This window comes from Sarcophilus harrisii, chromosome 3, assembly GCF_902635505.1.
Source record: "Sarcophilus harrisii chromosome 3, mSarHar1.11, whole genome shotgun sequence".
In the NCBI taxonomy this organism is placed as follows: domain Eukaryota; kingdom Metazoa; phylum Chordata; class Mammalia; order Dasyuromorphia; family Dasyuridae; genus Sarcophilus; species Sarcophilus harrisii.
In genome coordinates this window covers 397,840,168-397,865,642 of record NC_045428.1, presented here as the reverse complement: position 1 = coordinate 397,865,642, position 25,475 = coordinate 397,840,168, and the positions used below count along the sequence as shown (strand labels likewise).

The following is a 25,475-nucleotide window of genomic DNA, read 5'->3' as shown; positions in this document are numbered from 1 at the left end:
AAAATACAGTTAAGATTTTCAATTTGATCAAAATAAATAATATGATATGGAAATTCATTTCCACAACATGTAAAACCACCATTAACATTGAAGTAGTAGTTCTTCTGTTAACTAAAAAGGAATCTATCTTTGTTAGTAGATATCAATATGGTAGAAACCAAGTGATCAGAGGCACTCTAATATAAGAATAAACACTACAGAAATATATCTTTAACACATACAACCCATTTCTGATGAAAAATTGAAAAAAAAAAAATACAAGTTAAGTAAACAATATAAATCCGTAGGTTTACATTACTTTTCATGTTATGTGTAACATTGTATGAGTCAATATTCAATAGCAAATGAACACATTAAAAAACCTGACTTTTAAAAATGGTGTTTCATTTTTCAAGAGTTAAAAAATACTTACCACCTTTAAGTTAAAAAAAAAAAAAACTAGCATAAATACTGATCTTAACTTTAAAAAGTCTTCTGAAAATATTAGTCCTATACAAAGTAAAAAAATAAAATTTGCATTCTTTACATTCTCACAAAAATATATATATAATGGGCCACACATAAAAAATGACCCTGTATGATGAATGAAAGAATTCCTTAAGCACAAAAGCACGATTTTTAAGCAATTAGTTGACCCAAAAGTCTTAGTTTTATTGATTTTTTAAAATTAATTATTTATATTAAATGCTTTTGAACTTAATATAACAAAAGTTGTTTTAAAATGAAGTGAAAGGATTTTTAAAATTCACTTAAAAATGAACTTTAGCATCATTATAAAAACAAATTCTTCTTCTCTAAAATTGGATATGTACTATTTTCTGTGCTGTTTGCTATGTCTAATTCCAAGTCCTAACATGAATTCTTTACATGCTCAGAGTGAGTATAAAAAAGATTTATATTTTTATAATGACTATTACCTTCAGTACATCAACTTGCTCCTAAGAAATATTTACTAAATGTACATGTTGCACATTTGGGGGGGAGGGGAAGGAATGTTTATCATATTCTTATAATTAGGATTCCAGAGCAATCACTTTAAAAACCTAAACCAAGCAAAAAAATTTCTGCTCAGATGCTTATTGCACTACATCAATAGTTTCAAACTCAAAAGAGATATAGATGTACCCTTAGAATATCAAATTAGTATTAGCCATGTTGTACTGTGTTTTATTTGTTACATTTTCCAATTTCATTTAAATCTGGTTCAATTAGGGTTTTACTGGTCCTTTCTGTGACACCTCAGCACCAGATAATATTTCCATTAGGAGCTATTATCTTCCACATGTACTTTACTTCTTCATCAAAACTACTGATTCTAAAATTTTATGTTGAACTAAAATTGTCTAATGAACTACTATAGGGCTATGGCTTCATTGTTCTAAGGAAGTATTAGACAATATTACACAATACATTTTGGAAGTCTGAAATCAAATGCCAATCTATGAAATACAGAATGGCTCACAATCTACTTAGCTAATATTATGAAATTCTTAAGTGGTTTTATACAGATATGGTTTTTATAAAACTTGTAACCAAGCGTCTTTATCTTACTATTAAAAGTATGGAATTCTGTTAGATAGCATTTTTTAGTAGTCTCAAGTTGTATGAAGCATATAGCCTATGGAAGCAACATCTATTTTTGCAACAAAAAAGGCAATACAAAAGGTAAGCAATTATTCTGATGAAAGAAAAACAATGTAGTATATACATACATACAGCTTTGCTAGACTTAAGATTTCTCTTTTAAGTTTAAATTTTAAGTTTTACTTTCATATAAATGCATTTACTTCTCTTTTCCCTTCGAATTTCAGTGGTGTTGCCTTTTCCTCAACAGCAATCTCTTAAAATCACTGAATCTGAGTTTTTAAAAGATCTTACATTATTTAATCTAATGATTTTATTTTATACATTTATCAATTGCCTTTATCCATACATTTTTTAAAAAAAATCTCTTTGTTCTTTAACTTTATTTTCTTTTAAAAACTGAATCCAAACATTTACTCAAGAATATTGACCTTCATTATATACTTCAACAACAATACTATATGATGACCAATTCTGATGGACCTGGCCATCCTCAGCAATGAGATCAACCAAATCATTTCCAATGGAGCAGTAATGAACTGAACCAGCTACGCCCAGAGAAAGAACTCTGGGAGATGACTAAAAACCATTACATTGAATTCCCAATCCCTATATTTATGCCCACCTTCATTTTTGATTTCCTTCACAAGCTAATTGTACAATATTTCAGAGTCAGATTCTTTTTGTACAGCAAAATAACGGTTTGGTCATGTATACTTATTGTGTATCTAATTTATATTTTAATATATTTAACATCTACTGGTTATCCTGCCATCTGGGGGAGGGGGTGGGAAGTAGAGGTGAAAAATTGGAACAAGAGGTTTGGCAATTGTTAATGCTGTAAAGTTACTCATGCATATAACCTGTAAATAAAAGGCTATTAAATAAAAAAAAAAAAAAATGTTGATCTTATCACATGTGAGAATGTATTCTGCTAAATGTTCATGGACCAAATAGAAACCTTTCTTAATCATTAATGTTCCTAGGTTTCTGATGAAATGTTTGACAATAGGAAAAATTAACCATCTGTAAGATGGGATCAGAGCAATGTAGAGTCAACCTGGCAGTTAGTCATCTAGTTTCCATTTGAACACTACAAACAATGAAGAGCTCATTATTTTATAAGGTAGCACGACCTAATATACTTTTACAAGTGTGAAAACTCACATTATTTTGTCAGCTGTAATTTTGGCTATTCAAGTACTTGCAATTGCATGATATTTTGAAACCATTGTATATCGAACTGTTTAATTAAATGATAAAAGTCCATCTGAATTTATCTATCTTTATTAGGAATTTCTAGCGACTTAGTCACAATATACTGATAGATTTGGAAGTCTTAATTTTATCAGTAGATCTAGGTATCATATACTTCCATTTCATGCCAGGTTTGCAATTAGCTCACAGAACATGAAACATTAGTGTATTTATTTTTTCTTCTCCATGACTGTGTCCTAGAATTCTTTACTTCTTGCTGAAATGCATTATGGCAATTACAATCAATTCTCCACTCCTCTCATGGGATTTTACATTCATCATTCCCCTTAATAAATATCCTCCTACCAACTGTTGTTCATGAATTTTATTGTTAGCAATTGCACTTCAAGAAAATATTAAACTGATCTAGACTGCTTAATGTTAAATGCCTGGAATGTAAACATCAAGACAAATGCATACAAAATACACTTGATATATACCACTTACCTGTTTTAAAGGGACAGAGAAGGGACACATAAAGTACAGGTATGTAGTATTAAGAAAATTACATGAGAAAACTAAAATAAAGGGTGATTATTCTAAATTCAGAACAATTTATGGTATGCATTAGAGTACTTTTTAAGTTTTGTGTAAAAAAAAAAAAGTTCCTCCATTCACACTCCCCCACCCCCCCACCCCCCTTCCTCAGCCTCCCCATTGAAAGGGATGCAAAAGATGGTTACATAACATTACATGACACTGAGGAAGATTCTTGGTCAGGCTGAAGTTGGACTAATGGTATCTAAGGTGTTTTCCAATTCTTAAATTTTGAGATCAGTAACTCTGAAAGTAGCACTACCCTTCAGTTGAATTTAAGAAACAATGCCAGAAAATATAATCCTCTGAAAAACTGAAGTTACTAAGTATCAACCTAAATTGAATGAAATAATGCTACAGTGTTTCCCAAACTTTGTGGGGTTAGGATTTCTCCCAGATAATACCACCTGAAAGTAAGATAAAGTAAAATTTGTCCATGACAAAAGCAAAATGGAGAATGGTAGTCTAAATGCAATAAACATTTATAAAGACTTATTATATACCAAGCACTATGGTATGTGCTGGAGAGAAAAAGAAAGGTAAAAGATGGTCCCTACTCTCAAGGTGCTCAGAATTTAATGGGGGGCAACAATTAAAATATGAATGTGTTTGGATTTTTTTTGTCACAGTCTAAATCCATATTGTATCAAGAAAGTATCCCAATTATCAGAAAGGTGTTTTTTTTTTACATGTTATTCTCTCTAAATTCAAGCCCTAAATGAAATAAAAAACTGTTTAACACCCCTTGGTTCTGACCCCATGATCGCTAAGCAACCTTATGATTACCAATGTTTTTCAGGTGCCATGTATTGCACAACTCAAGTACTTTGTTTACTAGAGAGCTATCTTTTATCTCACTGCAAATAAGATGACATTCCGATTTACAAAATCTATCTTTAACAGTTTAGCATTATTAGGTTCCCCAAAGTCCGATCATTTTTGGGTGATCTATTAAATCTTAGTTTCTTCTCTTATACCTGTCTAGCCAACCACATTTCTCCATCTATTTGCTGGGTCAACTACTATGTCCCACTGCCTGTGGGCCCCAAGGCTCTGTGCTGGGTCAGCTTCTCTTTTTTCTTGACATACTCTCTCAGTGACGACTTCATAAGTTCTTATGGGTTTGAATCATGATCTCAATGCAGATTACTCCCAGTCTTAATCATACTCCTGAACTCCATTTATTTCCTCCATCGTGGGCTACCTACTAGACATCATTACCTGAATAGTAAATTAAACTTAAAACACCCAAAACAGAACTTGTTATCCTTCCCTGCCACCGAATCACCTATTCTTTCTAACTTTTCTATTCCCCTAGGTTCATAACTTTTGATTAGTCCTTTTCTTTCATCCCTCATAGTGGGTCAGTTGTCAAATGTTATAAAAATCTATCTTCATGCTATATTTCACAAAATCACCGCCTCAATTCAGATTCTAATCACCCTTAACTACTGCAACAGCACTGTAATTAGTATCCCTGTATTTAGTCTCTCCCTTCCCCATTTCATCATCTACCCAGTTGCCAAAATGATATCCCTTCAAGCATAAATCTGACCATTTTAGTCTCCTGTTCAAGAAGCTTCACTGGCTTCCTTTTGTCTCTAAGGTGAAATACAAGCTCCTCTGGTGTGACTGTTAAAGTCCTTCACAATTTAGTTTTACCAAAACTTTCTAAATTTATTTGCACACTGTTGACACTCCAGCCAAACTAGAATTATTATTCCCTAAAGAAAATATTATTTTGCCTCTAAAAAAGGGGGCTTTAAAATTAAATGGTAGCAATCACTACCAAATAAAAATTCAGCAGGAAATTATTTCAGATATTTATCAAGGGAACAAATGGGAAAATGTGATTTACTTTATCCAACATGTATAACACACATTCATTCATTCAATATTAATTGAGCAAAGGTAATTTGCAAGACATTATCATGTACTGGCCAAAAAGAAATAAAAAATCGAGCTAGAAGTAGTCTGATGGTAAAGCAAAAATTACTATATAGTAAGAAGGCCTGCATCTATAAGGAAAAAGACATCAAATATTATTTATCACTGACACAGAAAGGATATGATATAAATGAGTATAACATGTCATTAGAACAAAATTAATTCTGATCTAACTTTTAAAGAAAATTGATATGGTAATCAACAATTAAGAATATGATAGAGACAATCAATCTACCAAAATCTTAAATTAGAGCAAAGGATTACTTCCAGCAAAAATGAGATATTACTTAATATTTGCCACTTCGAGAAGAGGTTATCAGACCCCACTGTGACGTTAGGCTGAAATATACTGTAGATATGCCTACATGAACCAATATACTGCATTTGTGATTTTAACAAAATGAAAAGATTCACAAAATGGAATTTTTAGAAATAATCCATTCTACGTGTCCCTCCAAATTTAGTGGCAGTGTCAAGGCATGAATCCGGTCTAATTATTTTTATGCCAAAATATCCAGTTAAATGTATGGAATATTGAGATATTAACAAATTTTGAGAAACCTGAGACGCTTACAACATATTGAAGTAAACACTCAAGAATTGCAGATCCAACCCATTCCCACTCCTCAAAAGAAACAAACCGCATTATTCAACTGATTTTTGAAACCATAATAAAAATATGGCAACAAAGGTATTTATGTAACTACTGATCCTCTGAGACTAACTTTTAGTACAACATATTACAAATATCTTTAGAAACTTAAGAGAGTTATACAGAAATTTCAAGAAAGCTAATAGCTGACTTCACAAAGAACAAATTAAGTTGGTAAATCATGAATAACAGAACACCTTGGTGCCAAAGCTTTTCATTATTATATAAAGTAGTCACTCAGATCTGCTACCTGGGATTATGCTGTTCAACAGTACTGCACATTTTTACAGGAAAAAAAATGAGAAAATTCATTGACAGTATAGCAATTGGTTAAAGAACTACTGAGAATGTAGATAAAAAATCCTCCAAGCAAAAATTTCAGAGAACAACTTTTTCAGAATTTCTACATATTAAAGAAAATATCCAATCCACTATAGTAAGACAATGTTACTATTTAACTTTTTAAAAGATATATAAAATTGTAATAAAATACAAATTAGACCCTACCCATCCTGATACCATAAAGAAAGCTCAAAGTGACTTCAATATCAAGGGGACTGCAGATCAGCAAGTATTTCTTTAGACACACATAGACATACAGACAGCAATACCAGTGTTTTTCTCATTGGCTATTAAGCACAAGCACCAAATCCTCATTATAACTTTAACTATAGGGTGACCTTAAGACAAGACTAATTAATCTAAGATTACATTAAAGTGCGTTTTTTTAAATAACAAGGAAGTAAAAGAATATGATTATAAGGTAAGTCTCATGATAAAGATTCAAAGATAACATAAAGATAACAATTACTGGATAAATTATAGTAATTTAGATTACTAATACCAAGCACAAAGGAACAAGACTACCTAAAAGATATTGCTATCTGCTTGCCATAAAAACAGCTTTGCAAAATCACTCAAAATTATAATTTACTACAAAATCAGTCAGTAATAATGCATTCTTTAAAACACAACACAAATATGAATTTTAATTAGAGCATGAATATTTGCTTCATTACAAAAAAAAAAAAAAAATCCCAAAACATTTTGAGTGTAAGGTCTGACTAAGCTTTAGAAACAGTTAATTAGTGAATGTTTAAGGTAGATCTATCCCCAGAATTCTTTAAAAGTTAAGAAAAATAATTGTCTTAGGGAGTTAAGAGTAATGTGCCAAGAAGTAAGCAGATGAAACCAGATTATTTCTTTATGATCTATATAAATGATTTTCTTAATTCTATGACATCTGGAGGCAGTTCTGTAGTTCTATAATCTTACAGAACTGATGCAGAAACTATCTTATAAAACATCTCTCCATCCATTCTATTCATTCAAATCTGAAAATCGTTGATTGTATAAAATTAAAGCACACAGACTGTAATGCCAGATGTCCAATAGGTCAACATAATATTTCAAGACCATTAAAATTACTTAGGAAGTTAAATAATAATAATCACCTAGCAAATACAAAAGCATTTTGTTTTAATAGATGCTTTTTTTTTTTAAAACTCACTTACCACTGTCATTTACAATACCATTCTCAAATGCTGTGCCTGTTAAAAAAAAGACTTAGCTAGTGTATGTGAAAAGGCTTTATTTTATACTATTTAAGACCATAATAAAAAACAGAAAAGCATAATAAATTTCTTAAAAGAACATTAAAAATTAATGCAATCATTTTATCAATATTTAAAACAAATATCACCAAAACCAAGTCCTAATAACAAATTAAGTCTTCTGTAATATTTAAGATTAAATGTAAATTAAATGTAAATATTTAAGATTAAATGTAAAATTAAGTCTTCTGTAATATATCTACTATTTTTATTGAAATTTTTAGGATACTATTTCAAAATTAATTTCAATAAATTAATGATCATTTTCATAAATACAAGAAATATCCAAATAGCAACATAGGTTTTGTTATATATTTTTAAAAAGTAGCAGTAGATAATAGTCAACATCTCAGAGCTACAGTAGAAAAAGATTTTCTGCTTCAAATGTTTAGTAATTTATAGGTATAAAGCTTAAAGTTAATATTAATACTAATAAAAGACATACATAAGTATCTAAGTATCTAAATCAGAGTATCAACCTTAATTGGCTTTAAAAATCTAATATCTAGCACCTTTGCTAAATTAGTATTATTTAAATTCAAGGGTGTTATTGTTGATACTTTTAAAGTCTGCTGAATGAGAAAACTGTTAATACTTTATAAGATTTAATATTAATTGATTACTGCTTGACACAAGGCAGATTTTATTGTGGCTAGTACATGTAGAAAGGATGGCGATAAAGTAATATTTTTTTAAGAAAAAAAGACAACATAGTCTGAATTTATGCATCCAAATGAATATGCTTTTATTATTTAAAAAAAATTTGGAATTGTTTCCAAGAAAAAAAAATTGAATTTGTAGTCAGATTATAAGGCATAAAAAATGAATGAACATAATTATTTTACAGTTACATTTCACTTTTCAATCAGATCATTCAGGTCTGGATCAAGGAAATTTTGGCTATTTGAAAAAAAAAATCCTCAAAAGAAGAAAAATTGCCACCTCTGAGCTATCCAAAATGTTATGTGCTGCTCTGAAAACAAATTCAAAATTGCTTGGCATTGATGACACAAATGCATAGCTTCTCAAAGTTCTGCTGGGAGCAGCAGTCATTTGAATTTTAAGTTCTTATTTTTTAAAGTTACATTTTGGCCATATTCCATATCCTAAATAAACAAAAGTTATAAAAGTGATTCTATAGCCACCTGCTCACATAAAACATAGCTAATTTAAAAGCAGTCCCACTTATACTGAGACTTCAACTGGATCATACTACAATATAACCAAGAAACTATTCTGTAGGACTATTTTTATACCTGTAAAATTCACTTAGATCACAAAAAGCAAATGATTTAGTCTACCTACATTAAAAATAAGATTCTTCAATTATATATTATGAAAACATTAAAATACATAAATATTGGCCATAAAGTACTGATATTTTCTTTCTCTTGTGATAAGCACTATAATACTTTACTGGACTTAAGATCTCATCAAAGCAGGTATTTTCTTCAATGTTGCAGATGCAATCTATTAATTTCTTCTGATTTTGTATAACTGTTCTCCAGAGCCAAAGGAGGTACAAGCCAAAGTAGCAGAAGCTTTTCTCATATTCACCTGACAGGTATGAGACTATCATGCTATCCAGTTGTGATCTTCCTCATCATGCAACAAAGCCAATCTTGTTTTTCAATCATATATTTCTTTGATTATGTCCTTTACACTACTTTTCTATTTTGTAGTGTGTTGCAACCTGTTTATTCCCATCATGTACCTGCCCACTGCCCTCTGGGCGATCCTCAAATTCACATCTTCATGACCACAGCTATACGTCCACACCAGTTCACAATTACAAAGATAGGCCTTTGCTTCAGAGAGAAGCTTGAAGAACTTTGTAATTTTCCAAACATCTAGTCCACTTTCTTCTTCCTGTTAAATTATGGGAACAAATCAAACTGTACATTTGCAGGATTTGTACAAGCTTAATACACTGCTCAGAGAACAATATAGGTTGTCTGTCCAAATGCCTACCATAGTCCAAACAACAGACATTCTTCATCTACTTAAAGAGTTGTTTTTTTTTTCTTCATGGAAAATTCTTTTCAGGAAGCTCTGTGATACTTTGGGAATTAATGCCTACAATATAATTTCAACCACATAAACTAAAGCTTTTGGATCTCACAATTTACAGAGAATCTTTCTCTTCAACTTGACCTCTGTGTAGCCCTCATCTATGAAAAGGGACAGGTCTTGATATGAATGATCAAAGGGTAATCAATCAAAGTTATCTGTTACCTCTTTTAAGGAATGTCATATACTTACATATGCAGGGAAGATATTTTATTAGAAAGCCTTAAAAGTAAATTACCTCATCAGATGCATTTATAAATCAGAGATAGGGCAGTCAAATCTTGGTCTTCTCTACAACTTTAGTTGAGGGATGGTAAAAATTTAATCTACTGTGGAATACAGTATCCAAAAAAACCTGCCTGTTCTCCAGTAACATTTCCAAGAATGTTCTTAACACATGTTGAACTGAAGAATATACTGTATTTCAAGGTTTAAAAAAAAATTGATATTTAAAAACAAAGAAATCTTTTCTCTTTCCAGATCTCCATCTTTTGTCTGTTTTTCCTTCTTCAAGGTTTGTATTATATGTCCTAAGAATGATTTTGCTTTTAGATGAGGTTTCCAATTTTCTTGAAACTCATTTCCCTTAGATGATTCTGGCTGTTATAAGATTTCATAAAAAACAAATAAGCAAAAACCCACCTCCATATTTTGAACTAAAGGTGGACTTTGCTGCCAGAACTGTTTGTTTACCAAGTAAGTCAAGTGTTCTACTGACTAAGGCAGTTTGGGAGCTTTTTTTGGTCGTCTTATTAAAATTTTTATAATCGTTTTGATATATTTTCTTCCATCCATTTTTCATTTCATTCATTCATTTCATCAATAACTTGCATAATTAGATTATGTGGGAGTTGTTTTATTAGACACTATGTTTTCCTAATTTTTGTTCCTCCAGATTTGCACAAATTTTGATGTTGGTATCTGTTAACAAGACAGTAATCTGATTGTATACAGACAGCTGATTAAGGAAAAGTTTGATCTAACTGGTTCCTATTTGTCAACATATAAGCAATTTAATTCACATACACATCTGTACATCCAAGGATTTCCCAAAAGTCTTATGCAATTTTAAGCATTAACAACTTCAACAGTATTTCCCACCATTTCTTGCCATCTTTACATCTAGACTTTTTTGCATTTAAACTAAATATCAAAGTATGTGTTGATTTACTAAAGAGGTCTTAAAAAGCTCTTCAAAGAATATTCCAGTTTCTTCATCTTTTGCAAGAGCTGAATAAATTTCAATTATTTTCATGGTGGTCTTTTATCAAGTACTTACAATACTGACAGTACAATTTATGAGATCACCAAAAGAGCCTATGAAATGTTTCTAATTATTGCCTTTGAATACAAAAACCATTTTCCCTCAGCAGCTTTGTTTACCTCTCCAAGAAAGGCCTAAGAGTTTCCCTTCATTTAGCAGCAACTTTCTTTTTCTGACTAATCGGTAAGTCAACAAGTATTTATTAAGTACTTACATGTACCAGGCACTGTGCTAATAAGATCCTGGGATAAAAAGGACAAAGTACAATCCTTGCTCTCAAGGAGCTCATAGTTTCAAGGAGGAAACAATATGAAAACTACTGCAGGATAAATTAGAGAAAATCAAAAGTATAAAGGGATTAGCATTAAGGAGGTTTCTTATGGAAAAATGCAATTTTTGCTAGGACTTAGAGAAAAGTAGAGAAACCAGGAGTCTTTAATAAGGAGGGAGAGAAATCCAAGCAAAACAATCAGCCAGTAAAGTGAGAAGGGGGGGTGGGGGTGGTAAAATTATGTAGAGAAACAGCAAAGAAGTCAATATCACTGGCACACAGATAATGTGATTTGGTAGAACAAAACTGGAAAGGTAGAAGGGAAGCCAAATTATTGACAGGGAAGGAAGCCAGTGGAATTTATTAAAAATTGAGCAAGGGAATGGAGACACAGAAGGAAGGGAAGGATGAAAATAACACAGTCAGACCTGTGATTTTAAAAGCTCAATTTTGATATCTGAGTAGAAGATGGAATGGAATGGAGTGGGAAATCTACATGAGGAAGAGACCAATCAGTAATCTGTTGCAACAGTCCAGAAATAAAGTGATGAGGCTCTGCACCAGGGTGATGGCAATGTCAGAGAAGACAAGAGCATAGTATATGTGACAGTGACAAGACTGGCACAATTCTATGCCTTTTATAGTTTTCTATATGTTGTTCATTATATAAGAATCTCATATGTATCAAGATAAGGTTTTTAATAAGTTGTCCAAAAATTGGAAACTTAAATAAAATGTTTCAGAAATCCAATCCGTTTATAATTTTACAGAATCTTGGAGGAAGACTACTGAGATCCTATGACTATCTTGGAACAATATGCCCAAACTCTTAGACTTCATCAGGTTCTACTGAAAGATTCAATGAATATTCAAGTCACCATACATTTATCAAATACCTTCTAAGAGAAGATACTGCCAGGTTCTAGAAATATAACAACCGCAACCAAAACTGTGCCCTCAAAGAGCTTACATTCTATTGATGAATGGCAATTAGTAATAGTAACTTAGAATTTGATACATTTGAGCAAATACCCTTTCCAGGGCATGGCTTCTACCTTTCTCAGAAAATTTAACAGTCTTCTTTGTACAATACTAAGAATATAACAAGAAAGGAATACCCAGATGTTACTGATAATAGATGAAATACTATATAAACTATTTTATATAGCTTATATTTATATAAGAGATTTGCACTGATATTTTTTGATTGACTTGATTACCTCTTAGGATTTGAGAAATTTTCTCCTATTTTCCAAGAATATAATGAAGTATTAAATTATAGAATGCCAATATATAGGATGGCCTATCTTAGGAGGAAAAAACCTACTAAAGGAAAAAAAAAACTTCCTGGGAGAAAAATTACTTCATTGTTCTCTTGTCCAGACTTTTTTTTTTTTGGGGGGGGAGGGAGGGGAAGGGGATGGGAGTGTGAAAAATGGATACAGGAACATGACTGATCCAATTTGCTTAAGACATAAAGAGATCAAATAATTTGCTCAAGGTCACACAGAAATGGTATTGGGATTGGATATTTGCTATTTCTGACTCTGAGACCTGATCTTTAGCACTATCAAAATACCTCTATTTTCATAAAAAGGAAAAAAAGGGAGAAATCTAACATTTTTATTTTGTATTACTTCGGATATAATAATCATAGAAAAGCTTAACTTTATAAGTGGTTGTTACAGGAAATAGTGATAAAACTCCTACTTACCATACCCAGAGAAGTCTCTTTTGAAAAGGCTTACTAAGATTATAAAACACACACATATGTTGATAGAAATATATACAAACATGTGTGTTGTATGCACATATAAACATGTATACATATTTTAATATACACAGACATCACACACATGAGCACTGGACATTCATTTTGACTCACTGTTCCTATAGTATATATTATAAATTTGACAGCAATTAGATTAATAGTTAATAGAATTGGAGAATTCAAGTATATTTAGGACAGTATTAATCAATTACCAACTAATTCTAAAACAGTACAAAACAGATCATCATTTTTCTGCAAGACCATGTATTTTTAATCTAAATTTCATTTTTTAATACATTTAAAAATTAAATTGTATTTTATTACTCTCACATTATATTTTAATGAAACTAATTTTATAACTGAAGGTACTCCCCCTTTTCTCTTCCCTATCTATGTTTTCTTATCATAAAAAACAAAAAACAAAATAAACGATGATACCATAAAGCTACTATAGTAGCTTTAACCTATATAACTATTACAATATCTGGAATGTTTTTTCTATAGAAGATAGAATCCTTAAGATTATGTTCAACTCAAACTAGAATACGCTACCTATTAAAATATCTATTAAATTAAAATTATAAATACTTTCTAAAAATTTCTGGGGGATAGTTCTATTCTTAGTTATTTATTCAACTTGCACATACACAAATGGATAAAGTGATCACATTACCTGGCCGCATCCAGGGGCAGTGCATAGAAAGGGTTTGTCATCACTCATATTCCACAGGTCCTTGAACTGCCTGTATTGAAAAGATAAGACCTTTATAGAACATTTTTAATTCAAACATACCAATTCAAAACAATTTTATTTTCTAACACAAGTGATACGTTTGCGATGACTTAGATTACCTTAAAAAGAGCTAAAAATATATTTTTTTCTTTATGAGTATTTTGGTAGTATCTTAACCCTTTATAACACATCTTATAAAGACCAACAAATACATAATACTAACATAAGATATACAACTAGGAATCTATGTATACTTATTAACAATGTATATCTTACCTAAAAATGATTCATTATTTCTATTCTTATCAATTTACATTTTTTACGCTAATAATTTGAAAGATCTCATATAGTTCTTAAACAATTAATTATTATCTGAAAGAGGTATATAGCACTGTACAATGTTACCTGATTGGGATATAAGGAGAATCCCTCTATTGCACATTTGCTTTTCGTTGGGTTCTTTTCCTCATCCATACTTAACAAGAAAAAGGAATGGATGTAGTAGAAAGAAGAGCTATGGAGATATTCTACCTACTAACACTAATCTCTGCTCTGAACTGGTCCAAATGACCATGAAGCGCCTTAATTTTATTATTAAACAAATCAGGACCCAATAATTTATATCAATATGCTACCCTTTTCTTTTTTTTTTTTTAAACTTGGCAATTCAGTTGAAAGGGATGTGGGAAAACAGGGACACTAATACATTGTTGGTGGAACTGTGAATACATCTAACCATTCTGGAGAGCAATTTGGAACTATGTTCAAAAAGTTATCAAACTGTGCATACCCTTTGATCCAGCAGTGTTACTACTGGGCTTATATCCCAAAGAGATCATAAAGAAGGGGAAGGGACCTGTATGTGCACGAATGTTTGTGGCAGCCCTCTTTGTAGTGGCCAGAAACTGGTAACTGAGTGGATGCCCATCAGTTGAAGAATGGCTGAATAAATTGTGGTATATGAATATTATGGAATATTATTGTTCTGTAAGAAATGACCAACAGAATGATTTTGATTTCAGAAAGGCCTGGAGAGACTTACACGAACTGATGCTGAGTGAAATGAGCAGGGCCATGAGATCCTTCTATACTTCAACAACAATACTATATGATGACCAATTCTGATGGACCTGGCCATCCTCAGCAATGAGATCAACCAAATCAGTTCCAATGGAGCAGTGATGAACTGAACCAGCTAAGCCCAGGGAAGGAATTCTGGGGGATGAATAAAAACCATTACATTGAATTCCCAATCCCTATATTTTTGCCTACCTGAATTTTTTATTTCCTTCACAGGCTAATTGTACAATATTTCAGAGTTTGATTCTTTTTGTACAGTAAAACAATGGTTTGGTCATGTATACTTATTGTGTATTTAATTTATATTTTAATATATTTAACATCTACTGGTCATCCTGCCATCTGGGGGAGGGGAAAAATTGGAACAAGAGGTTTGGCAATTGTTAATGCTGTAAAGTTACCCATATATATAATCTATAAATAAAAGGCTATTAAAAAAAAAAGTTGTTGCTATTACATAAAAAAAATAAATAAATAAAATAAACTAAACTTGACAATTCAGTCTCATTTGTAAACAGGTTCCAGAGATCAACCCTCAACAAGTATTTCTTAAGTACCTAATGGGTAGATACAAATGCAAAGAATGTAAGGCTTTCTAAATGCAATGAATTTACAAACAAAATCTTTATGGGGTGGAGCAAAGATGGTGGAGAATAGAAGGTCTTTTGAGTTTTTCCTGGTTTCCCTCAGAATCAACACCAGAAAAAGCCTCTGACTGGGTTTTGGAGTGACAGAACCCACAAATACTTGAAATGTAACAAATTTCTAGCAGAAGGAAAAAAAAAAAAGCCTAGACAACATCTTTCAAGAAATCAAAGAAAACTATGCTTAGAACTAAAGGGTAAAATAGATAATTGAAAGAATCCACCAATCACCTCCTGAAAGAGATCCTCAAATGAAAACGCTTAAGGAATATTATATCTAAATTCCAGAATTATGAGATCAAGAAGAAAATACTGCAAGCAGCCAGAAAGAAACAATTCAGATATTGAGGAGTCATAATCAGGATTACCCGGGACCTAGCAGCTTTCATTTTAAAAGATCTGGAATATTATATTCCAGAGGGCAAAGGATCTTAGACTGCAGCCAAGAATCAACTACCCAAACTAAAGATGGACTTTCAATGAAATAAGGGATTTTCAATTTTTTTTGATTTAAAAAAAAAAAAAACATCTTTATTACAAACTTAACAACAACAAAAACCACTTCAATATGTAAATAACAGAAAAGATGACTATATGTGTGAACTTCTACTGTATAATTATTTTTAAAAGAATATATTACACAAGGGTGATGCGGGAAAGATTCCAATTTTTGATTCCCAACCCCACCTAGTTAATGTAAATTACCCTTTGACTCACAAATCCTGGTCCCTTTGAATTCCATAAGAAGATACTGACCTGTCCCACCCCCACCCGGATCTGAGCCATCTTTGGGGCTACACCCAAAAGCCCCTTGAGCTAAGTCTCCTATTACAAAAGGGCCACGCTGAGAACCCTTCTTTGCAGAGATTCCAAACATGGTAGCCATGTGAGGACCCTCTGTCCACTGGACCGTCCAGTGCCCTCCTTATCTCTACCTTCACCTATCTCCTACTTCTAAACTCAATAATATACCTCTTTTATCAATCTAGTTCTCCGGGCCAATAAGTGCTTTTATTGGGAATTCGCGCCACTACTAGACCTCGTATACCGCCGAATCCAAGGGGGTTGCAGGGGAGCTCTGTTTGACTTCCTGTACCCCAAACCTGCCACTAGACCTTAATAAATCCTAATTTCATTTAGGTACCCCAAATCTAGACCTCAACATTTGATCTATACCTCAACAAGGGCAGCTAGGTAACAGTGAATAAAGCACCACCCCTGAAGTCAGGAGGACCCGAGTTCAAATCTGGTCTCAGACATTTAACACTTCCTAGCTGTGTGACCCTGGGGAAGTCACTTAACTCCAATTGCTTCAGCAAAAACAAAAACAAAAATATATTACAGTATATTTAACACAATAGCAACATAATTGCCTTGCTTATCAATGTATTCTGAATTTCTTCTTTCTTTTTTAATGTTTCACTAAAACTTGTTTCTTTTCATATCATTATCATTATCAACCAATTTTCCTGCCCCTTTCCCTAAAAGAAGCACTCATAATAAGCATAGGCAAGCAAAACAATCATCACTATAACTAATTCTGAAAAACATAGGTCTCATTCTAGACCCTGTAATGTTCTTTGTTCGTTTTTTCTTGGGGTCTCTGGGAGCAGCCTTCTTTTCAATCAGAGTAATCATCACAAGAGTAGCCAGGTGTTAAAGTCCAGAGTCTTCATTGTCTCCTTGCCTGATGCTGGGCAGCTTTCTGGAGAGCCTTACAGTCTGGCTTTGGTCTTAGTGGGGTAAGTGCAGGAGGTCAGGCCAGCCACCAGGAGCCTGTCTCAAGGTAAAATGACTCTCTCTCTCCTTGATTCCAAGAGCTTGAGCTCCTGCCCCTAGTCTTCTTCTTGCCCCAGTCTTGTCTTCTCTAGTTCTCTAAATGAATCTAGATGACGCTCCCAACTTATATGCTCTACAATGAGTATAAACCAATCATCATATCACTAGGAAACCATTATTTGTTGTAAGATTAAATAAATCATACTGAACTAATATTAAACTATTAAACATCAGGCTAAACTAGATAAACATTGTCTCATCAATTCCACTTAGTACCTTATAAGGATCCTTGTTTCAAGTTCAGAGTTCTGGCCCCATAACAAGATCTTTTTTACCAAAGTCTCCTGAAGTCATTACTGGTATGTGGTAAACTCATCACAGTGGCTGCCATAGTAACAGGTACATAATACATGTTGGAGAATTTAAGTTCCTTCTGGGCAGAGTCTTTTTCTTTACCCTTTTATTCCCACCCAACCTTCTCATCACAGTGGCTGGTATAGTAACAGGTACATAATAAATGTTAGCTGAATTGAATTTTTGACTGGAAATTTTCGGGAAGCAAGATAAGGGATAATTTATAAATTCCAGAATGATCTGTTTAGAAATGATAACAGAAACCTTGAAAACAAAGATCATCAAGGAAGAATAAGTACAGAGAAAAGAGAGTTCGGGATAAAGCCTTGGGGGACACCCAAAGTCAGAGGGCATGTAATATTATAAACCAACAAAAAAGGACTGAGAAAACATCATTAAGACAAAGAGAAGATTATCAGGAGAGAGGGGAATCTAACAAAGGAAAGAATGTCCAGAAGTAGGGTAGTTATAATAGATAAGGAAGATGAGGACTGAGAAAAGGATTTTACCTAATTAACTTTTTTTTTTTAGCAATCTATTTTTCTTTAATACAAAGGGAATAACTATGACATAAAAATAAATGTAAAAAGAATTGGAAGATACCCTGAGCAAAACTGATTTCTCCTCAGAGAGACATCTTGAAATAGTGGACAAAATGGGATAGTCAGAGATGCCTGGATTCAAGCCCTGCCTCTGACACATACTATATGTGTAGCATATTGATCAAATAATAATACAAAGCAAAGCTAGGATGGGTAGTCTATGTTACTAAGATTATAAGTTGGAGAGAAGATGCTGAGCTGCTTTGGTAAAAGGATTTTCTTTACGAGTTCCCTATGTTCATGCAGTCTTTCCATGTTTTTTTCTGAATTCTTCATAGTCATTTCTCCTTTCAGCACAACAATATTCTATTACATTCATAGGCCATATTTCTTTTAGTTCTCCAAAGAACTAGAAAGAAAGTAGATTTTATTTTATTTAACCAAAGACTGACTGAACAAATTACGAGTCTATCACCGCACTCTTAAGAAATGACAAGTATGATAGATTCAGAGAAAATTAGTCTAAGCAGTGTGATAAGCTGTGTCACCCAGATGGGTCCTATCTGCCCACATAGGTTGTGTCTAGAGATAGCCTGCAGGATGTATGCATTATCTCTAATCTCCTCCTCCCCTCCCCCCCCCATCATCCTCCAAGTCAGGGGTAAACAGGAGGTTGACAGCAGAGTCTAGTCACTTTGCTCTCCTCAAAGAGAGGAAGTACTAGGCTAAAATTATTTCTGTTGCCTTAAATAATTAGTCTAAGGGACAACTTTTAGGTTCAAGCTGACCTGCTGTTTTCCCTTAATAGAAGAGTGCCCATACTATCTATGCAATAAGTTTACTCCCTTTCATTCCAAATGCCAGCTCTATAATATATAGCAAATAAGTTAAACTACTCAAAATATTACTCAAATAAAACAGAAATCAAAGAAGAGACTCTACCAGACAATGCAAAGTAAATGAACTTTCCCTTTGGGAGTAAGATAACTTAGGTCAATGAAGAGAATTTCTTGTATCTCATTCAAGAGAAAATTCTCTACAGCAGTAATAAGATAGGGATGTGATTAAGGTACCTGCCCTTTTATCCTCCCAGGGCTCTCCTTTCAAGAATCCAACAAGAGTCCACAGGAAGCCAGAAGACCAAACTTTTTCTTTTTATCAAGCTCTTACTAATTCTATCTGTTATACAGGCTCTGGGCAGTCTTATGCAAATAAGCTTTAAGCCATAAATTACATTCATTAAGTAGTTATTTTGTTCTCATAACAAACCTGAAGCACCAAATTGATCTGAATCAAGTGTTATCCTACAACTGGTTAACAAATTAATCAAGTTAAAGCATATTTCTGTTCTCTTAATAAGTAAGCCACAAGCAGCAAATGAACTATATTATTAATCTTAATGACTCTTTTTAGACATTTTTGCTTGAATGCTTTTGGGAAATGCATAATGTGAGCTGTGTAGTTGGAATATATCTATTGTGTTAAAATGCATTTTTTAAAAATTTAAAAACCGAATAAATGATATTAGATTACTTTTTCTGTTTCCCCGGAGAAGAGGAGACAGTATTTGAGAACCTGAGTAAGACAAATTTAAAACTTAAATGTACTTCTAAACTGTGAAATTCAAAATAAGATAACTATACCTGTGATTCATCAAATCCCTAGGGAAGCTTTAAAAAAGTCAGATATGCTTCAAGAGGAGATCCTTTCCTTTTTTAATATCTTTATTTTTTTATAGAAATTTTTTATTTCCAAAATATATCCAAGGATAATTTTTCCACCTTGACTCTTGCAAAAGCTTTGTGTTCCACCTCTCTACTCCTTCCCCTAAATGGCAAGTAATTCAATATATGTTAAACATAGTAAAAATTTGTTAAATCCAATATAAGCATACATATTTATACAATTATCTTGCTCCCAAGAAAAATCAGATCAAAAAGGGGAAAAAAAGTGAGAAAGAAAATAAAATTCAAGCAAACCACAATAAAAAGTGAAAATGCTATGTTATGATCCACACTCAGCTTCCACAGTCCTATCACTGGGTGTAGATGGCTCTCTTCATCACAAGATCATTGGAACTGGCTAAATCATCTCATGGTTGAAGAGTCCATCGGAATTGATCATCATATAATCTTGCTGTTGCTATGTACAATGATCTCCTAGTTCTGCTCATTTCACTTAGCATCAGTTCATTTAAGTCTTTCCAAGCTTCTCTGAAATCATCCTGCTGATCATTTCTTATAAAACAATAATATTCCATAACATTCATATATCCTTATTCAGCCATTCTCCAACTGCTGGGCATCCATTCAGTTTCTAGTTTCATGCCACTATACAAAGGGATGCCATAACCAGTTTTGCACATGTGGATCCCTTTCCCTCAAGAAGAGATTCTTTAAAATCTTAATAGTCATATTTTGAATGGCATATTCAGTAAGAGGGTTGTACATTAAAATAAAATCACAAATGGCCAGAATAATTCTGTAACACATGAAGAAGTGAGGAGAATCTGAAAATTATATTTTTTATGATTAAGACGTAGAAGGCAACAAAATGATTTTAAATAAATCTTACTACAAAATTATATCTTTAAAAAGTAATGTTGATTTTTTGATAGTTTGCAATATGGCATACTAGAGAAGAGTGACTGTCAAGTCATAAAACCTGGTTTAAAATCCAATTTAAACTTCTATTTCTCAATTGTTGTCCATGTCACTTGACCTCTCCCAGCCTCAGTTTCCTCCTCTGTAAAACAAAGCTATAACACTCACAGCTTGAAAGAACTGTTGTGTGAAGTGCTTTCCAAAATTTAAAATACCATAAAATGATTTAAGAATTCTGACTACTAGTAAAGGTAAATAAGGCTGGAGCAGAATCTATTATGCTTCAGGTGAAGTCAAAAAAGCAGGGGTAGCCATCCTTATGTCAGATCAAGCAAAAGCAAAAATTGATCTAATTAAAAGAGATAAGGAAAAAAAAAAAAAAAAGAATTCTGACTACCTAACATGTAACTATATATCCAGTAAAAAACAATGATGGAAATAATAAATAATTATCATTACATAGGTTTTTTGTTATACTACTGTCTTCTGGTCTTCTACCTATAACTGCTCTTCTGCTGGATCTTCATCCATGCCATGGTCATTAACTGTGTGTCTTCCAAGGCTGTTCTTTGCTTTCTCCTATTTATCTTCTATACTACATTGCTTGGTGTTTTCATCAATTTTCATAGGTTCAATTATTGCCTTTATTCATAATTTCCAGAAACTGATAGTCAGATATAAGCATAACCCTAATCTTTCTTTTGGATTCTTAATTTCATGTCACCAACTTTCTTTTGGGCAATCAACATGTCTAAAACCAAAGTCATTCTATTTCCTCCCAAATATTCCCCTGGTTTGTAATTTCCTTATTACTGTCAAGGGCACCCCATTCCAGCTTTCTACCGGATATGCTGGCTCACAACCGTAATATCACACTTGATTCCTTATTTGTAGTCAATCTCATATATCCAAAATTGTCAAGTCCTATCATTTCTATCCTGTGTGTGTGTGTGTGTGTGTGTAAGCGCACGCGTCTCCTCCTCACTCACATAGTTAGCATCTGGTGAAGGGTCCTTTCGCCTCAAAATTAAAACTACTAGAATAGCTTTCTGGTTGGTTTCTCTGCACGAAGTCTCTTCCCCGCCCTAAGCATCCTCAACTGAGGAAAATGAGGCTGGAAGAGATCAAGTCATTTTTGTTAAAAGCACAAGTCTAACAATATTAACCTTCTACTCAAACTCCAGTGGCTTCCCTAGATTGCCTCCAAGATCAAATATAAAATATTTTTTAGTATTTAGAATCCTTTATTCCCTTACCTATTTGTAACTTTTCTTTTCTTTCTTTCTTTTTTTTTTTAAAAGACTTAGGTCCCTTCACATTCTCTGACAAATAGTGACACTGGCCAATTTGCTGTTTTTCAGAGAGGATTTTCAATCTACAATCTTCATGCCTAGATTTCTTTCAGCTCACACACCTGTGACTTCTAGCTTCCTTCATGATTCAATTCCAATCTTGTTTCTCCTAGAGGCCTTTTCTTGACCCTGTCCATTCCCACTCCACTGCTACTATATTTCCTCACATATTACCTTCCATTTATGCACCTTACATATATATATAATTGCATATAACTTCCCCATTTAGAAAATGGCCCCTTGAAAACAAGAACTATTTTTGCCATACTGCTTATGTCCAATATTTAACTTAGTTAAATGGAATATAGTAAGCATTTAATAAATGCTTCTTGATATAAAATAGCAATGAAGAATGATTACTAATTATTGTGTGGCTCAGACTAAAGAAATGAAAAGAGAAGATCACTGTTAACTTATATTTATGTAACTTTACAGATATAAAATAAATAATAGCAAGCACAGTTATTTTATTCACTGGTGAGAATTGATTGGAGAATTGATAAGCAAACATTGCTGGTTCTATTATCTCTATCTAGACCTTTTCAGTTTTTCTTCTCAGTTTATTTGCATATAAACTTCAGCCCTATATTTATTCCTGAATTCCTCCAGATACCTGTGGTTTTTCTTTTACATTAAAAATAATGGGATGAAGTATTAAATATTTATGTGGAAGAGGGAAGAACAGATGTGGTTGAAAGCAATCTTCTAACACCCATTCCACCATGCTCCACTGCAGTTTTGTTGAATTAACAGGATGATCTGAAGTAGATCCAGACTAGTGACAAGGAAACATGACAAGAATTAATAAAAATTTCAGAAAATAAGTCAGATGACCAAATAATAAATATTTATTATATGCTTACTATGTGCTAGGTACTGGGTATATAAACACAAATAATTAAAACAATCCCTGTCATAAAAAATTCACATTCTATTGGGAAGCACAGTGTGTATGTATGTGTGCGTGCACACACGCCTGTGCCAAGGCATCCATATATGTATGTATGTATGTGCATATGTGTATGTTGCATATAAGTACATATAAAACGAATACAAGATAGAAAGGGCACTAGTATGGGAAGTGGCATTAGGAAAAGAATCATTAAGAAGTTAGTGTCTTGAAGCAATGAGGATTTTGTGAGGTCCATGTGAAGAAGAAGTGTCTATTCTATCCATGGGAAATGGCCAATGACAAGATTATGATTCAGAATGACAGCTGGAGAAAAGTAGTTGAAAAAAAAAAATAATCTGAGCCTAAGGGCTACTGCTGTCTGTGCTTGCTGTAATAGTCTTTACTAAGAATTGAATTCAGTCCTTTTTTTTTTTTTCAGGGAAAGGCCATAAGAGGTACAATTCATTAGTTATCATTAGAAATTAGCAGAGGACCCAGAGAAATTGCATAGCAGCCAACGAGTAGATAACAGAGCACAATGAAATAGAAAAATGTATCCCTGCTGTTATCCTAACACTTCTGTCTTTTGTACCTAATTTCAAAAAAGCTGACCACAATAAATGCCTCCACTTACTCTCCACTTAAGTCTTTATAATCTGGCTTTTGACCGCATCATTCTGCTGAAACTGCTCTTCTCCCCTCTCCACAGCTTCATCCTGCAGTTCAAGGCAATCTCCCCTGTGCCTTAGGAATAGCTCTCAACCTTTTAAAATGAGCAAAAAAGCAAAAACAGCTCTTACTATAGAGAGCTACAATGAAAACCAAGGAAGACCAGAACACAAACTCAAAAGAGGACAGCAAATGCAAAATGGCTGCAGATGAAGCCTCAAGGGGACATGAATAAATCTCAAGTTCAAAAGATTCCCTTGGAAGAGTTCAAAAAGGATCTAAAGGAAGTAGAAGAAAAGTGATAAAATGAGTATTGCTGAAGAGTTATGAAAATTTTGATGGAAAAGACAATTTGGCAAAGAAAGCACAGAAATTGAAGAAAACAATTCCTTAAAAAATAGAATTGGTGAAATAGAAAAAAAAAATCCACTGAACAAAAAAACTTCTTTAAAAGAACAACTGGCCAAATGCAAAAGGAGGTTGAAAGGCTAACTGGATATCTCTATCAGGTCTGTATTCCAAAGTGATCACAAAAAAGGCAAAAGGACCCACATATGAGCAAAAATGTTTTTAGCAGCCCTTTTTTTGTAGTGTTAAGGAACTGGACATTGAGTGGACGCCCATCAGTTGGGGAATGGCTGAATAAGTTATAGTATATGAATGGAAAGGAATATTATTTTCTATAAGAAACAAATCAGCAGGATGATTTCAAAAAGACCTTGGGGAGACTTACATGAACTGATGCTACGTGAGGAGAACCAAAAGAACATTGTATACTACCAACAAAATTGTGTGATGATCAGCAACTGTGAAGGGCATGGGTCACTCAATAATGAGGTGATTTAGGTCAATTCCAATAGACTTGTGATGGAGAGAGCCATCAGAATCCAGAGAAAGGACTATGGAAATTGAATGTGCATCACAACACGGTATTTACATTTGTTTTTTTTGATTGCTTTTTTTTAAATCTGATTTTTCTTGTGTAGCAAGATAAAGGTGGAAATATTTTCATTAGAATTGCATATGTTTAACATTTTGGATTACTTGCTATCTAAGGAAGGTAGAGAAAAAAGGGAGAAAAATATGAACACAAGGTTTTACAAAGGCGAATATTAAAAACTATCTTTATATTTTAGGGGGAAAAAAAGCTATATTACAAAATGGAGGAAAAATAATTCACTAAAAATTAGAACTTGGCAAATGGAAGTAAATGACCCAATGAAAAATCAAAAAATCAATAAAAAAAAATTTTTTTTAATGAAGAAATAAGAAGAAAATGTAAAATACTTCACTGAAAGAAACAATTGACCTAGAAAACAGATACAGGAGAGGCGATGTAACAATTATTGAACTACCTAAAAAGCACAATAGAAAAAAAAAAGACATCTTTCAAAAAATCAAATCCAGATATTCTATTTTTTAAAAATAAGCTTTTTTATTTTTCAAAACATATGGACAGATAATTTGACAACATCAGTTCCCACAGTCCTCTCTCTGGGTATAGATGGCTTTCTTCATCACAAAATCACTGGAACTGGTCTCAATCATCTTTGTTGAGAAGAGTCATGTCCATCAGAATTGACTGTCATATAATAATGTTGTTGCCCCTGGTTTCGCTCACTTCACTTAGCATCAAGCTCATGCAAGTCTCTCCAAGCCTCTTGGAAATAATCCTGCTGATTGTTTCATATAGAACTATAACATTCCACACCATTCTTATATCATAATTTATTCAACTGATAGGCATCCACTCAGTTTCCAGTTTCTTGTCACTACAAAAAGGGCAGCTACAAACATTTTTGCACATGTGGGTCGCTTTCCTTCCTTTAAAGATCTCTTTGGGATATAAGCCCAGTAAAAA

General features: G+C 32.9%; 1 protein-coding gene across 9 annotated transcripts in view; it reads right to left on the bottom strand.

Moving 5' to 3' along the window:
* ATF2 (activating transcription factor 2) overlaps positions 1–25,475 on the bottom strand; it is a 122,991-nt gene that overhangs the window by 56,537 nt on the left and 40,979 nt on the right. For 7 of the 9 annotated variants that reach the window (XR_004233081.1, XM_023499301.2, XM_012544839.3 and 4 more), the window contains one exon: positions 13,640–13,709. Coding sequence is in view for 6 of the 9 variants with exons in the window: in XM_023499301.2 (XP_023355069.1) it covers positions 13,640–13,709 (70 nt within the window). In the remaining 3 variants the exon portion in view is untranslated. Of the gene's footprint in view, positions 1–9,304; positions 9,460–13,639; positions 13,710–25,475 lie in introns of all 9 variants that reach the window. The other 2 variants (XM_031960430.1, XM_023499302.2) reach the window with 1 other exon arrangement.